Source organism: Lissotriton helveticus, chromosome 8, assembly GCF_964261635.1.
Source record: "Lissotriton helveticus chromosome 8, aLisHel1.1, whole genome shotgun sequence".
Taxonomy (NCBI): Eukaryota; Metazoa; Chordata; class Amphibia; order Caudata; family Salamandridae; genus Lissotriton; species Lissotriton helveticus.
In genome coordinates, this window is record NC_136069.1 from 1688358813 (window position 1) to 1688373918 (window position 15106).

At 40.3% G+C, this 15106-nt stretch overlaps 1 protein-coding gene across 1 annotated transcript in view; it reads left to right on the plus strand.

The window, feature by feature from the left end:
• LOC144774092 (vomeronasal type-2 receptor 26-like) overlaps window positions 1-1231 on the plus strand; it is a 35443-nt gene extending 34212 nt beyond the window's left edge. Inside the window, exon 4 of the mRNA XM_078659118.1 lies at window positions 309-1231. Coding sequence (XP_078515244.1) covers window positions 309-1231 — 923 coding nt within the window. The remainder of the gene's footprint in view (window positions 1-308) is intronic.
• The last annotated feature ends 13875 nt before the right edge of the window (window positions 1232-15106 follow it).

Here is a 15106-nt window from a genome sequence, read left to right on the forward strand (position 1 = left end):
TTTTCGCCGTGTTTTAGTGTAAGCACTGTATAAATGATTTTCTGTGAAGTATTTCCAATGCATTCCATAACATATTACATTTTAATTATTTATTGTTTAAGAGACAAGATCTCAAATAAACAAATATATTCATACTGATAGTGATATACTGAAATCTCTTCTGGAAGTTGAGCCTTTAATTGTGATTGAAACATATTCTGCAGGCTAAACCAGATAAGAGCCTGTCCCCACCTTCCAAGGCACCAATGAAGATTGCTTTGAAATGTTTTTATCAAAACATGTCTAAGCTAGTTTTAATCCTTTTTCAGATATGATCTCCTGCACCAAATGTCCTGACAGCGAGTGGTCCAATGAAGAACGAGATCAATGTATTGAAAAGGTTGTGGAATTCCTGACATTTGAGGAGCCATTGGGTCTAACACTCACAATATCTGCTTCCTCAATGACCTTCCTCACAGCTTCTGTGCTTCTAGTTTTCATGAAGTACCACAATACTTCCATTGTGAAGGCCAACAACCGTGGGCTTAGTTACCTGCTCCTATTCGCCCTCATGCTCTGCTTCCTGTGCTCCCTCATCTTCATCGGCCGCCCAAGAAGACTCACCTGCACACTGAGGCAGACGGTTTTTGGAGTCATTTTTTCCATCAGTGTCTCCTGTATTCTGGCAAAAACTGTAATTGTTTTTCTTGCCTTCACGGCAACAAACCCAAAAAGCTCTGCAAGAAAGTGGTTAGGATTAAAGACGCCAATATCTATTGTCTTATTCTGCTCCTTGGTACAAACATTAATCTGTGTTGTTTGGATAATTGTTTCCGCCCCTTTCCCAGAACTGAACAAAGTGTCTTATATAAACAAAGTAATTTTTGAGTGTAATGAAGGAGACGCCATTTTCTTCTACTGCATGCTGGGATACATGGGCCTCCTGGCCACAGTCAGCTTTATAGTAGCCTTTGTCTCAAGGAACCTGCCTGGAAGCTTCAACGAGGCCAAGCTCATCACATTCAGTATGCTGGTGTTTGTCAGTGTGTGGATCTCCTTCATCCCAGCATACCTGAGCACACGGGGCAAGTACATGGTGGCCGTGGAGGTGTTTGCCATCTTGTGCTCCAGCACAGGGCTGTTGGGGTGCATATTCTTCCCAAAGTGCTATATCATTCTGTTAAGGCCTGATAGGAATTCCAAACAGCGTGTTGTTGGCAAAGTTCACTTTGGTCATAAAAGGATTGAATGAGAGTAACTCATTAGCTGTATTTATTCATTGGAGGTACTATATGGCATGGACTGCATCCAGGAGAAGAAAATGGAGGTGCACTGTACATGCAAAAAACAGAAATTTAAATATATTCCCCATTCTTGCATACATAGTGAGACCAAGCCTGTGAGCAAGACACTCTTTAAGGCATGGGAAAGAAGAACTCATGCGGATCAATGTAGCTGCCAATATTTCAAAGACAGACTTCACAAAGGGGTATGCAGTAATAAGGAACAAAACAGACTGACATGGAGTGGTAAGGAAGAATTGTTCTGGCGCTGAAAGAGACATTTAGATTGAAAGTGACTTAAACACAGATTGTATGACTCTTAAGTGAAGGGGTTGTCATATCCATGTGTATGATTATTAAGCAGTCCTTCAGAACGTGTTTCAAAAGGGGCAGAGGTGGCACCAGTCTTGTTTGTGTCAACAGGACATTCCATAATATAGGGGCAATCCATATAATAGGGGCATTCCATATTATAGGGACATTCCATATTATTAGGTTATTTTTTTTTCAAGCAGAAGACATCTAGCTTGAGGGTGTCTTTGACTCTAAGACTGTGTGTGCCAGCGTAGAGCTGCTGTTATTTTGACAGCATGGTGGTGTAGCCATTTAAGTGACACTAGCAAATACGTGCTATTAGCCACTAAATGTGCTGGATGTTCAAATTCTAAGAGGTTATGTCAGGTTGTTTTTAAGGTAACTTATGAATCCATCTCTGTAGTCGATGCGTGAGAGTAAATAGGAAAAACCTCTACACGGCCCTATATTCTTTTACATTTAGGCGTAAATGCTCATTTACAGTTGACATAGGATGCAAGCATACCTCTGAAATCATTCAATTAGATTCAGTATTTTGAAACTTCATTTTATTTTGTATCATTCTTATTTCTTTTTCTCATATTTTTATAACAAGCTTTTCAGAATTTTGTTCAGTAGCAAAAAATAACATATATACAAATATCTAAAAGCTTACACAATTACTTCTATTCATATCAGGAACCCCAGAACATGATTTTTCTCTCTCATACCATCATTCATACTAGTTCAGTCTCTCCTATTCACTCTCATAACATCACTATCACAACAGACAACATAGACAAGGTGAGAACATATATTGTGTCCTTTTGTAGACTCCTCAAAGTGTTGGTTCAATATCAATCATTAATAGTCTTTTGCATTCTATTTCTTTCGTTTTCCACAGTTATGTTTTAATGGTTTGTATGAGGGTCTCTGATGCGTACGGCCTACGTACGTTTCGGTGGTCTCAATGCTTTATATCACCTTCTTCAGGGCCAACATAAAAACTGGACAACATAGTAATTATAAACATTTTTATGACGCCGCTGACATCGTTTTCCAGTGGGGGCTTGAGTCATTGGTCAGTGGCAGTGACGCCGGCCGTAGGCACCCCCGTAAGACGTGATTCGAAAAGATTACAGGCACGCATTACCGGATAAGGAGTGTGTTCAGCCTTTCTGATCGGCCCGGGTAGCTCTAAACAGATATATAACCCAAGTTCCGTTTTTCCATCATCCTGGTGAGGACAACCAAGCATCAGTGCAAAACTCTTTTAAAAAAACACAGTCTAATAAACCAACAACTTGCACAGGACTCAAGCCCCCACTGGAAAACGATGTCAGCGGCGTCATAAAAATGTTTTTAAATGAGAGAAGCTTATCTGTTTTACCATCTCAGATATAGCAAATAAATCACAGACAAATGTGAACCCCCTGTTATAATTACTATGTTGTCCAGTTTTTATGTTGGCCCTGAAGAAGGTGATATAAAGCATTGAGACCACCGAAACGTACGTAGGCCGTACGCATCAGAGACCCTCATACAAACCATTAAAACATAACTGTGGAAAACGAAAGAAATAGAATGCAAAAGACTATTAATGATTGATATTGAACCAACACTTTGAGGAGTCTACAAAAGGACACAATATATGTTCTCACCTTGTCTATGTTGTCTGTTGTGATAGTGATGTTATGAGAGTGAATAGGAGAGACTGAACTAGTATGAATGATGGTATGAGAGAGAAAAATCATGTTCTGGGGTTCCTGATATGAATAGAAGTAATTGTGTAAGCTTTTAGATATTTGTATATATGTTATTTTTTGCTACTGAACAAAATTCTGAAAAGCTTGTTATAAAAATATGAGAAAAAGAAATAAGAATGATACAAAATAAAATGAAGTTTCAAAATACTGAATCTAATTGAATGATTTCAGAGGTATGCTTGCATCCTATGTCAACTGTAAATGAGCATTTACGCCTAAATGTAAAAGAATATAGGGCCGTGTAGAGGTTTTTCCTATTTGCTGTTATATTGCCACTCCCTCCTCTAGGCCTCAAAGTATTACTGGGAGTACCCTTGTCATATATGTCGATGCGTGAGAGTACCTTGGACCGGGCCGGAGAATTAATGTTGTCTTTGGCGATGAAAGGCTACATTGTCAAAGGAGACTTGGGGGGTTAAGTAGAGTTTTGCAGACATATCTAAAAGTTCCTTTTACACATATGAGTGTCATCTGCCTTATTTAATAGCTATGCTCCATCAGAATGTGTACACCATAAATTGGGTAGTCATTGCATTTGCCAATTTTCAGAATATGTCCTGCATCACCAAACTCATAAAAACCCTCTTAGTTGGTAAAAGGCACAGAGACTCCAGGTTGGGGCTTTCATCAAGGATAAACCCTAAGGAGCCAAGTTAACTTATAGGGAACTGAAGTTGGTTTTGTGAAGGGTTTTAAGTCATCTGTCATCAGGGTTTCATTTATTTTTTGGTTGGTAAGGAACAGATAAAATACGTTTTGATGCCATTCTATCTCAAATATCTCCATCTTCTTTACGCTTGCCTTATTTTACACTGCCCTTATTCCTTTTTGGAAAAACACAAGTACCAGTGTTTTCCTTTGTTGTGTGACCTTCATGTGTTGCAAGACGTTATGGTTGTCCAGGAAAACTGAGAGATTTGATGAGTCTGTGTTGTAATGCTCCTTCCTATTTATTTATTTCATGTACAGAAGTTCTTCTAGTGACATAGTTGTAGTTCTAGATTAGAATGGTTAGACTCTTGCTCTGGATTAGAATCCTTTGTATTGTATGAAGAGCCTGCTGTCAGTTGGGTGGATGAGCTGTTTTACCTACTTGACTTCAAGAATAAATCCTAATTAAAGAAGATACATTTCCTGTGTCATCATTCTCAAGAAATAACCTACTTTTTAACACTCTGGGTCTTCTAGGAAGCACCATTTCATATTAAAATGCACTACAAAGATGATCTCTGAATAGCCAAAGCAGTATTTAATAAATGTATTTTGTTTACACATCTACTGGTAAAAGGTGTGAATCTTGTAGAGGTTCAGGTGTTAATTTGCAAGCCAATGAGAAGTCATCGAAAAGATTGATATGTGGAGCTCCTGGTGATGGTACTAGGAAGGAAGTTCTTGCTCATTTTATCCTCCTCGCCGATTCAAATAATGTTGCAATATCTTGACTCAAGAGTGTCTGAGAGAGGTTGAGAAGCCTGGGTTAACCAAGTTGTTACATGCGTGCGTGCACATTTTATTTAATTGCACATTTTGAATTGCAGGTTATCCTCATCATGACGGTGACATGAGCCAGAGTTCTTCTAGCTTGTGTCACTCTCATTGTTGGAGCAGCGTTGCCAGGCATTGGATTGCGTGTGACATCGGTATTTGTATGTTGCATTGACGAGTGAACGGCTGGCTCGGGTGAGTCAGGGGAGGATGCAGGTTTTGAAATGGTGCCAGCTGTATATATATATTGTGAAAACCGGCGGTTACCCGCATTAAATGCTGGGACCACAGACTGTTCCTTCTGCTTACCTGATCGGAATAAAGATTTCTGGTGATTCGGCGGCGACCGGCAAAACAAGATGGCCGCTCTGTACATACCTCTGAGACACCCTGAACAGCGGCAGGTCGGGTACGGAAATGGACATCGGCAGCACCCGTGAGCGGTATAGGCAAGTTTTTAGACCTTAAATCGGTCTAATTCTCTTTATTTATTCTCCTTTGCTCCCGGGGCGCTCCCTGTCCTGGCCACCATTTTGAAAACCTGAACTCTCATTCTCCTGACCAGTTGCAGCGTTCTGAGATTATGCACTCTCATTTTCCTCACAAGATGCAGCTTACAGAGAGCTTAGACTTCTATTTTCTTCACCAGATGTAGCAATTGTGTTACCCACATTGTGACCAGACAGCATTATTTTGTCACTTATGGAAACCTCCCTCATTTACTCAGCACTGAGAGGTCATGGCATTTTTGACTGACAGATATTGCCTTTTGAGGAGAGCTGCTTCTACTTGACATGTGCTCTTATTTGTAAAGAGGTCCGTAAGCAGTTTTGAAAGCTTCAGGAGTGTGTAGGCTTTTACACACTTAATATACCACCAAGGTGATAGCTTGTGGAACCTTACTCCCCAGTTCTGGCAAGTTCTATCTTCAGCTGCCATTTTGTTCCCACCTCAAGAGTTGCCCTGACAGGAAGATTTTTTACCTCAATTTGAATTGATTTATATTTTAGTTCAGACCTTCCTCTACTTCTTGAGCTTATTCAGAGATTGGCTTTCTCTTTCTCTTTATCTTTATGATAATATTGTTATTATGAATAAATTAAATTTGTAATGCGCTGCATCTACCCAGGAAGGGTTTCTCGGCGCTGTGATAGATTAATAGATTTTTTTTCTTTTTGGTGTCAAATAATTTTTTACAGTTTAATTGATTTTTTTAAGTTGGTGCGGGATTATTCTTGTGTTATGTTTTCACTGTATTACTGCTTGAAATGCTGTATAAATACTTTACATCTTGCCTCTAAGTTAAGCCTGATTGCACTGTACCAAGCTACCAAGGGAGGAGCACAGTCTAATATGGGGTGTGATTGTATTTCACCCTGACAAGAATTGTGGTTGCTGATTGAGTAGGGTTTCACCCCCTCAACCAGTAACCCAATTTCCTACACCTTGTCTTCAACAATGATGCATTGATTTTTATTGCGGGTAGCATGGGGCATGTTTGATAGTCTGGATAAGTCTGAAAATGTTGCTTAGTATGCGGAGGGATACATATGTCTTTGCTGCTGATCAAATTGACCATTTGGGACATGTGTTGACTCAAAAGGGAATTACAACGATAGGTGCTCTAGGGGAGGCTCCCAAAACCGTTTGTACGGTAATCTCAATGAGCCTAGTAATTATAGGCTCATTGCTTTAACGGATGTTGACACAAAACTCTATGCCTCCTGCTTATTATTACATCTACAGGACTGGATGGAGGGGAAAGTTTTAATTCCCAAATATCAAACTGGTTTTAGGCAAGGAATGGGCACAAGCACAAACCTGTCAGCGATTGCACTCCTTACAGAGAAAGCAATTTTAAGGAAATCTGGTCTATTTGTATATTATATAGATTTATATAGATTTAAAATCGGCTTTTGACAGGGTTTCACAAGAACGACTATGATCAAAATTGAAAGGATGGGGGATACCGCAACAACTAATAAATTCTATAATATCCCTCCATAGTGAAATCTGGGCCCGGGTGAAGCTGGGAGATGGTAGCATAGCATCCGCCAAGATAAATATAACAAATGGGCTGATACAGGGGTGTGTCCTGGCCCCAAGCCTTTTTAATTTGTACCTTGCAGACCTAGATAACCACTTGTCAAAAGTAAATGGCCATCCTCCAAAATTGGCAGAGAATCACATACAGTATCTGCAATATGCAGATGATATAGTTGTCTTAAGCCAAACCCCTATTGGTTTGCAAAGAGTCATCGACCATCTGATTATCTACCTAGACCAACAGGGGCTGGAGCTAAACAGGAAAAAAACTAAGGTGGTGCATTTAGTTGGCCAAAGACCTAAAAGAAAATTCAAGTGGTTCGCCAATTGTAAATAAATAGAGGAAGTTGGTAGCTATAAGTATCTGGGTTTCAATTTAGGGCGCTGCATGTCCTTCAAAGATCAAAAAAGTGCAATCAGAGCAAAAGCCCAAACTTTAATTTTTGCCTATAAACAGCTCCAATTAAAATTGAGTTGCCCATCTTACAGTCATCTTTTTAAAACAGTGGCTGCGCAATTACTTCCTGCATTTTAAACGAATTCCAAACAAAAGTGTACAAAGCCGTCTTTCATCTCCCAAGAGCAGCCTCACCAGCACAGATTTGCCTGAAATTTAGACTCCAAAATCAGAAATTCCAGAGGCAATCTGCCTTTGTGAAATTATGTTGGAAATTTCTCTCTTCAGGACATGGCACCCTCAATAATCTTTGCTGGTCAGTAATAAAGGCCCAGTTTGATGAAAAAATCCAGTGTTCATGGGCTGAATACCTAAGAATAGCTCTCAAAGAACTGGGCATTCAAGAGGCATGGGATAGCAAGATGGAGAGGGTGGCATTCAACAAAGTGTGCAACGGTTCCTCAAAACAATTATCTTTTTTAGAAGACAAAAACACAATGGTAAAAAGGCGACATTCCGGGACAGTGATACATTCATATGTAAATTTAAAACCACAAGCTTATCTTGCTGCTCATTTTAATTTATTCCTGAAAAAGAAGTTTATGCTGTATCGGTTTGGGGGATACGAAACAAAGGATTTGCAACCAAGTTGGAAAGGGAAATACGATAATGCAACTTGTAGATTATGTGGATATCACAAGGAGTCCCTTTGTCACATGATGTGTGTCTGTCCAGCAGTTGGTGAAGCAAGAAAAATGCTCTTAAAATCCATTTTAACAGAATTTAGGGGCATGTTACCAACGATTAGCGATATTTATCGCTAACGATGCTTAGCAACACCGGAAATTATCGCAGAGATAACTTGCTATTAGCAAGGTTTATCTCAGAGGTGATAAAAATCCTCGCGCTAACTGCCAAATGAGAGATTATCGCTGGAAAACCAACGATAATCTCTCGAAGTTTGGCGTTAGCTTGATAATAGGGGCTCACAAACTTAGCCAGGATATCCACCTTTCGTAGGATATCATGGCTAAGTCAGGAAAATACCAGGTGTAAAAAAAGCAGTGCTAACCGCGGTTAGCGCTGCTTTTTTTTATCACTAACAGGGTTAGCGAACTCCTTGATAATAGGAGAAATGTCGCTTAACAACATTTCTCCTATTATTTTTCTCTGGAGCGCCCCCTTTGTATCTCATTAGAGATGCAAGGGGAAGCGTAGAGAAAAAGGGTGCTAACATGCGTATTTGCGTGTTAGCACGCTGTTGCTGATAGGGAGATAATTTTATCTCCGCATTCTTGGCTTTTAAAGCCAAAAAGGTGGAGATAAATCCCTTGATAATATGCCCCTTAGTGTACGTACATGCAGGCAGACTGTTACCTGTTGGGCAGGGGGGTCATCAAATATCTTAATCTGTAGAGGGGTAAAGCTTTTAAACATGATTGACTCAGTTTGAAAAAAAGCAGACATTGAATCAGGAAATACGGTTACTAATGAATTGTAAAATCTCGTATTTATCCAGACACCATGATGCACTTTATAGTGAATACGGTTACTAGATGAGTGGAATAATTTCTTCCTTTTGTATTTATTAAGATTTAATGATATATATTTTATTGTGAAATTGTTTTTTAACATACTTTGTAGTACATTTTAAAGTGTTACATTTTATGGCTGTAAAAAACCAAATACAGATTTTCCTTCCTTCCAGTTTGTACAGGGAAGGTCATGTTATTTCTGGAGCAGCGAACATTCTATTTGCAGATAAAGTAGTACCTTTGTCATGGTTGCTCAGGAATAAGGTTAAGTTTGGGTGGGGTGAGGAACAAGAGCTGGTGCTTAAGAGGATTGGAGAGGAATTGTGCATGGTTTCTACTTTAAGTAGGTTGTTGCCAAACAATATGCAGTACATCAATGCTGATGTAAGAGATCAGGTAGTGGGAGCAGTAGTGCTATAAGTAGTGTATGATGGTGAATAGACCATGGAGTATGAGCCTTGATTGTGGAAAGATGACCTAAAGGCTAATTCAGATGTAGTAAAAGAACTTCTAACTTGTATATGACAGGTTCAACAGCTATATCTCGAGCAAAAGCAATACCATGAATATTGATTGCACACTTCATTTGAACGTTTTGAGTGGGGCCAATCTGCATTCTCAATAAAACCACACCCAGGTTTCTAAGGCTGAATATCAAACGTTTGCATTATATTGAAGTACCATATGTAAATGTATTTCGATTTATATAGCGCACTAATCACCCAGGGGTCTCAAGGCGCTTGCTTAGGGAACCCGTCCTGGTATTCCCCTGTGAGATACCCTGGCAGGGTATTCACAAGGTGAAAGCCAGGCATCCCGCCGCGAGGGGCCGTAGTGGAGATTAAGCAAGCTATTGCCCAGAGTCGCAGAGTGTGACCCTGTGAGTCGAGTAGGCACCGGAGCGAGAATTGTCGAGTCTGTGGAATTTTTTGAGCCCGAGACCCGCCGAGGCGGGGAATCGAACCCTGATCCACGGCTGATCTCAGCTTTCGGGTCTGCCGCCTCTAACCCCTGAGCCACGCTTCTCGCTATCTGTCTGTCAGTAAAAATAAGAGAGTTGATTGTGTGTCCAGTCTTTCAATCAAATGTGTCTCAGAAATAAACAAAGATATGAAGGAAAATGCTAAATGTGTGCAGCAAGCACTTGAGAGTTATATGGGAGTTATGTCATATGTGAGGAATGGCTGAATAATTTGATGGAAGTTTGTTTAGTCCAGTTGTGATTGTTGACAGAGAGGAAGAACTTTGACAGGAGTCGTTTTTGCAAATATACATTTAGGATTGTCTTTGGAGGGTAATGTCGTGTTTAGGGTGGATAAATTATACCTCCATGTCAATCAGAGGCAGATTGTTGGATCTAGCTCACATAGGTCACAAATCTATGACATGTTGTAAGTATAAGTTTAGAGAATCGTGTTGGTCGACTGGAAAGAGTTGTGGAGTTAGGAGCTGAGAGTAAGTATGGGCGAAATTTGCGAATTTGCGGTACGCAAATTCGCGGGAAAGCGAATTCGCGGTCCGCGAAATCCGCAAATTTTGATTTTTTTTCGTGTTTGCGGGGTTTTTTGCGTGGTCGCGGGACTTTTTGCGTGTTCACGTGATTTTTTCAGCGCGGCTACCGCGAGGTTACCCATGCGTCGTACATGGGCTAGTTGCATGCTTGCGTTGTGCAATTGCGTGTTCGCGTCCGTTTTTGCGTGTTCGCGGACAAAAAGTCTCGCGAGCAAGCAAAAAAATACGCAAGCTTGCAAAGTGCGAATTTTTTGACAAATTTGCGCGATTCGCGGAATGCGAATTTGTCAAAAATTCGCAAATTCCTCGAGCCGAACGGATTTTACGCCCATGCTTAGCTGAGAGTGTCCAAACAGTGTTGCTGGCTGTCAGGATTTAGTTTGTAGAAGTCAACAAATGGTTAATGTGAAGGTGCCAACTTAGACTCCTGAGCAATTATGCATAGATGTCCTGGAACCTTTCTCGTGTTTTGAGAGAAATAAGTTCGGAATGGCTGAATAATTTGATGGAAGTTTGTTTAGTCCAGTTGTGATTGTTGACAGAGAGAAAGAACTTTGACAGGAGTCGTTTTTGCAAATATACATTTAGGATTGTCTTTGGAGGGTAATGTCGTGTTTAGGGTGGATAAATTATACCTCCATGTTAATCAGAGGCAGATTGTTGGATCTAGCTCACATAGGTCACAAATCTATGACATGTTGTAAGTATAAGTTTAGAGAATCGTGTTGGTCGACTGGAAAGAGTTGTGGAGTTAGGAGCTGAGAGTAAGTATGGGCGAAATTTGCGAATTTGCGATACGCAAATTCGCGGGAAAGCGAATTCGCGGTCCTTGAAATCCGCAAATTTTGATTTTTTTTCGTGTTTGCGGGGTTTTTTGCGTGGTCGCGGGACTTTTTGCGTGTTCACGTGATTTTTTCAGCGCGGCTACCGCGAGGTTACCCATGCGTCGTACATGGGCTAGTTGCATGCTTGCGTTGTGCAATTGCGTGTTCGCGTCCGTTTTTGCGTGTTCGCGGACAAAAAGTCTCGCGAGCAAGCAAAAAAATACGCAAGCTTGCAAAGTGCGAATTTTTTGACAAATTTGCGCGATTCGCGGAATGCGAATTTGTCAAAAATTCGCAAATTCCTCGAGCCGAACGGATTTTACGCCCATGCTTAGCTGAGAGTGTCCAAACAGTGTTGCTGGCTGTCAGGATTTAGTTTGTAGAAGTCAACAAATGGTTAATGTGAAGGTGCCAACTTAGACTCCTGAGCAATTATGCATAGATGTCCTGGAACCTTTCTCGTGTTTTGAGAGAAATAAGTTCACTCTGGTTGTTGTAGGTTATTTTTCAAAGTGGATTGATATAAATTGTGTTTCGGAGGACACTAGCTTATCTGTTGTGAAATTATCAAAAAGTGAAGGTCCTCTTAGTGAACTGGTATCTGACAGTTTCTTACAATTTGTGTCATGTTGAAGAACATTACAAATATGTTTTGGTGAGAAGTTGTGTGAGACTGGCATTGACCAATAGGTTGAATGTGGAGGAGTGCATGCGAGAAACATTGATGACATATAGCACTATGCTCATTCCTCAGACAAAGTGTCTTCTTTTCAACCTCTTAGTGGCAGGTATGATGTTTTATTTTGGCCCCTTCTTGGTTACCAAACAATTTTGAACATTGTGAGAGTAGTGTATCATGGGAAATCATAAGAATGTGGTAGCAGTATGGTGGAAAAGAAAGTTTGATATGATGACAAACACTGTGTATAAGAGTTGAAGGTGAGTGTGGAATTTGGGTTAGAATAAAGCTGCCTTAAATTGATCCTGATGGGAGGTCACTGTCTTGATTCTTTGGATATGGTTGTGGATATTTCCAAGTTACCTGGGTGGTTGGTATCAAGCAAATAGTGGACTATGTGTAGGATTGCAGAAGTGAACAATTGCTGTGAACTACAGGGTGGTATTTTGAAAGTTGATGCAAGAGTTGAACAGTGTAAAGATGGGACCAATGGAATGCAAAGATTTGCAAAAGACTCTTAGCAGCAGTTTCAGAGTGCATGTTCTGAAATAGGAGCAGCAGTAGTATCTACCGCTGATATCAACAGGAGCAAGATGTGCTCTGGTGGTGTATGACATGTTGGCCGTCACCAAAAGGATACCGCTTGGAGAGAGTACTGTGTTTGAGTTGCACTTGTATTATGATTGTTTTCTATTCAGGTTTTAGTGTATTGTCCAGATGGAAATTGGATGGTAACGTTTTTTGGCCATATATGGTATGTGTGTGAGGGGGAAGATGTGTTATGCCTTAGTCTCAGGTCAAGTGTATGTTGAATGCTCATATGTCATAGTTGGTAGAATGTTGGCAAGGGAGGATGTTGCTTTGGTGATAGACTAGTGAACTTCTAGTCAATTGGTTGCAGCTGTGAGTCCAGAATAAACATACTTCATCATTACCTCATGTGGCGATTGGATCTAGGACAGATTTGCAAAAGTCCTGAAATTTAACGATACATTCATAAATGCGCCATTAATGTTTTCTTTGATATGGAGAATGAGATTGTTGGGAGCTGTCCAGTGTGACACCTAAGGATTTTGCTGCTTTCACAGTCTTGAGGAAGAGGTTTGGGCTTGTGGCTTAGAGCTGTTAAGTGATGCTAGGAGAAATTCAGTATTTTGAAGACTATGTTCAAGTTTATCTGGGACATCTCTTTGCTTAGGTTAAAAAGGCATTGGGCTCTTGTGTTATTCTCATCCAGACTATCAATCTTGAAATACAGTTATGCATCATCCACATACTGCTGGAAGTTGCTAACTACATTTCCCACTCATCCACAGGTCCAACAAAGAAGGTGAATAATAGTCAGGCCAAAGCAGTTTCTTGTGGTAATTCAGGTGAAACATCTCAGTGAGGGAATAGGGGATCACATGTTTTAATGCACTATGTTCTGTTAGGAATGGTATGAACCAATTCAGAAAATTTCCTTCACTTTCTATCCTATTGTATAAAGAATGTAAAAGAACATTGTAGTCAATGTTATTGAAAGCTGCTAATAGGTCGAAGAGTACCAGCATGTAGAATTTGCCTTCATCCAATACCTGCAAGGAGTAATCCGTGATCTAGAGCATGGAGGTTTCTGTCCTGTGACCAGATCTGAAACCAGTCTGTTGTAGTCCAGTAATTGGATTCCTGATGTATATTGTTCAGCTGAATGGATGCTGATTTTTTTTAAGTCTGTAACTGTCAAGGATAGTCAGGGCCATCTTGTAATATTCATTTGTAAAGTATAAGAGAAAACCATTACAAAATTGTCACTCTGAAATTGTGTGCAAGCTTTGCTCCCAATGTGCACTACTGCTGGATTTGATGCGAGCTGTGGTTAGAATGCTGGATAGCGCTAGGGCAATCCAGTTTTGTGGGGTGGGTAATTTTATGGGTATGAAAAAAAGATAGAAGTTTGTCAAATGCTCATAAGAATGGGGCTTATTTATGAGAGGTATGTGTCACGTTTGAACCACGCAATGTGGAACATATGTGATGCAAACCTCCAAGTCAGATTGGTGAAACCATTGTGCATGGCTCTGAGTGGCTTCAAAAATCTGGAGTAATGCAGCACAGCGCAAATTGCTGCATTGTGTTGCTCCGCCCTGGGAAGGCATTCCATTGGCATTGCATAAGTGTTCCCACACAACTCCCATGGATATTGACACATTCACCAGATTAATAAGAATGCACCAAAATCTTACACTTTCCAATGGGTGGCAGAACAAGTAGAAATATCTCTATATCTCCTTGTTTCTTCCTCTTTCTATGTGTGTGACAGAGGAATAAGCATACTAGGATTGTTTTTGTCTGGAATGTGTCCCTTCCTGCATAAAAAACAATTCTGCATGCAACGTCTGAATTGGTGCTAGGCAGCCAATCATGCGCCAGAGCATGGGAAAGGACAGGAATGTGATGTATGCCTTAAACACAGTGCATTGCATCACTTGCTCATAAATGAGCCCCCATGTTTGCAGCAGTATTTATTTGCCTTTATTCTGCTTCTGCATGGTGATGGAACATAGGAGCAGGCACGCGTTCAGAAGACCCTATTGCTCATAGCTGTTTCCCTCCCAATGTTGACTCTTTTTTTGCTTGGTGCAACTTAGCACAGTCTAATAATACTAATCATAATGTTTCCACACATGCAGAATGCATCCCAAATTAGCACCACATCACTAATCTGAGGTGTCCTCCAGATGCAGGTTCAAGCAATCACTCAGGCTCAGCATCACTTGGAGGCCTGTGGTACAAGTCAAATATAATTACGGGGTACGCTGCTTATACAGGTGGAGAAGGAGTCAAAAGCAAATCTGCAATTACCCTCTGCTGCAGTCAAAGAGTGTGAACGGGTTACTGCAGCCACATTTTAAGGTATTTTCATATTACTGTCACAAAATAGTAGGCCTTCTTAAGATATTAAAGCAACGTTATGGCTGATTTCTATGCAGTATTACAAGCAGGGAATGGAGTTCCACTAAGTATATTTTTATTGTTTTTGTCAACCACTTCCACAACTAAATGACATTGTTTAGGTGCAATGCATTGGAGGAGGTGGTAGTTGCAACAAATGATTTTGAAATAGTGATCAGCAAACAAAGGCATTCTTATTCAGTCTCATTTTTCTCTAGAGAGATGTTAATTCCATTACTTCTACAGCCTTTCGGACTTACACACCTGTGTGTTACTATATTGTCCAAAATTAACATTTGTCAACAAAGAAGAAAAAATAATGCATGTTCCTGCATATCCTACTGAAGGAATTGCATAAAACAATGTTATTCA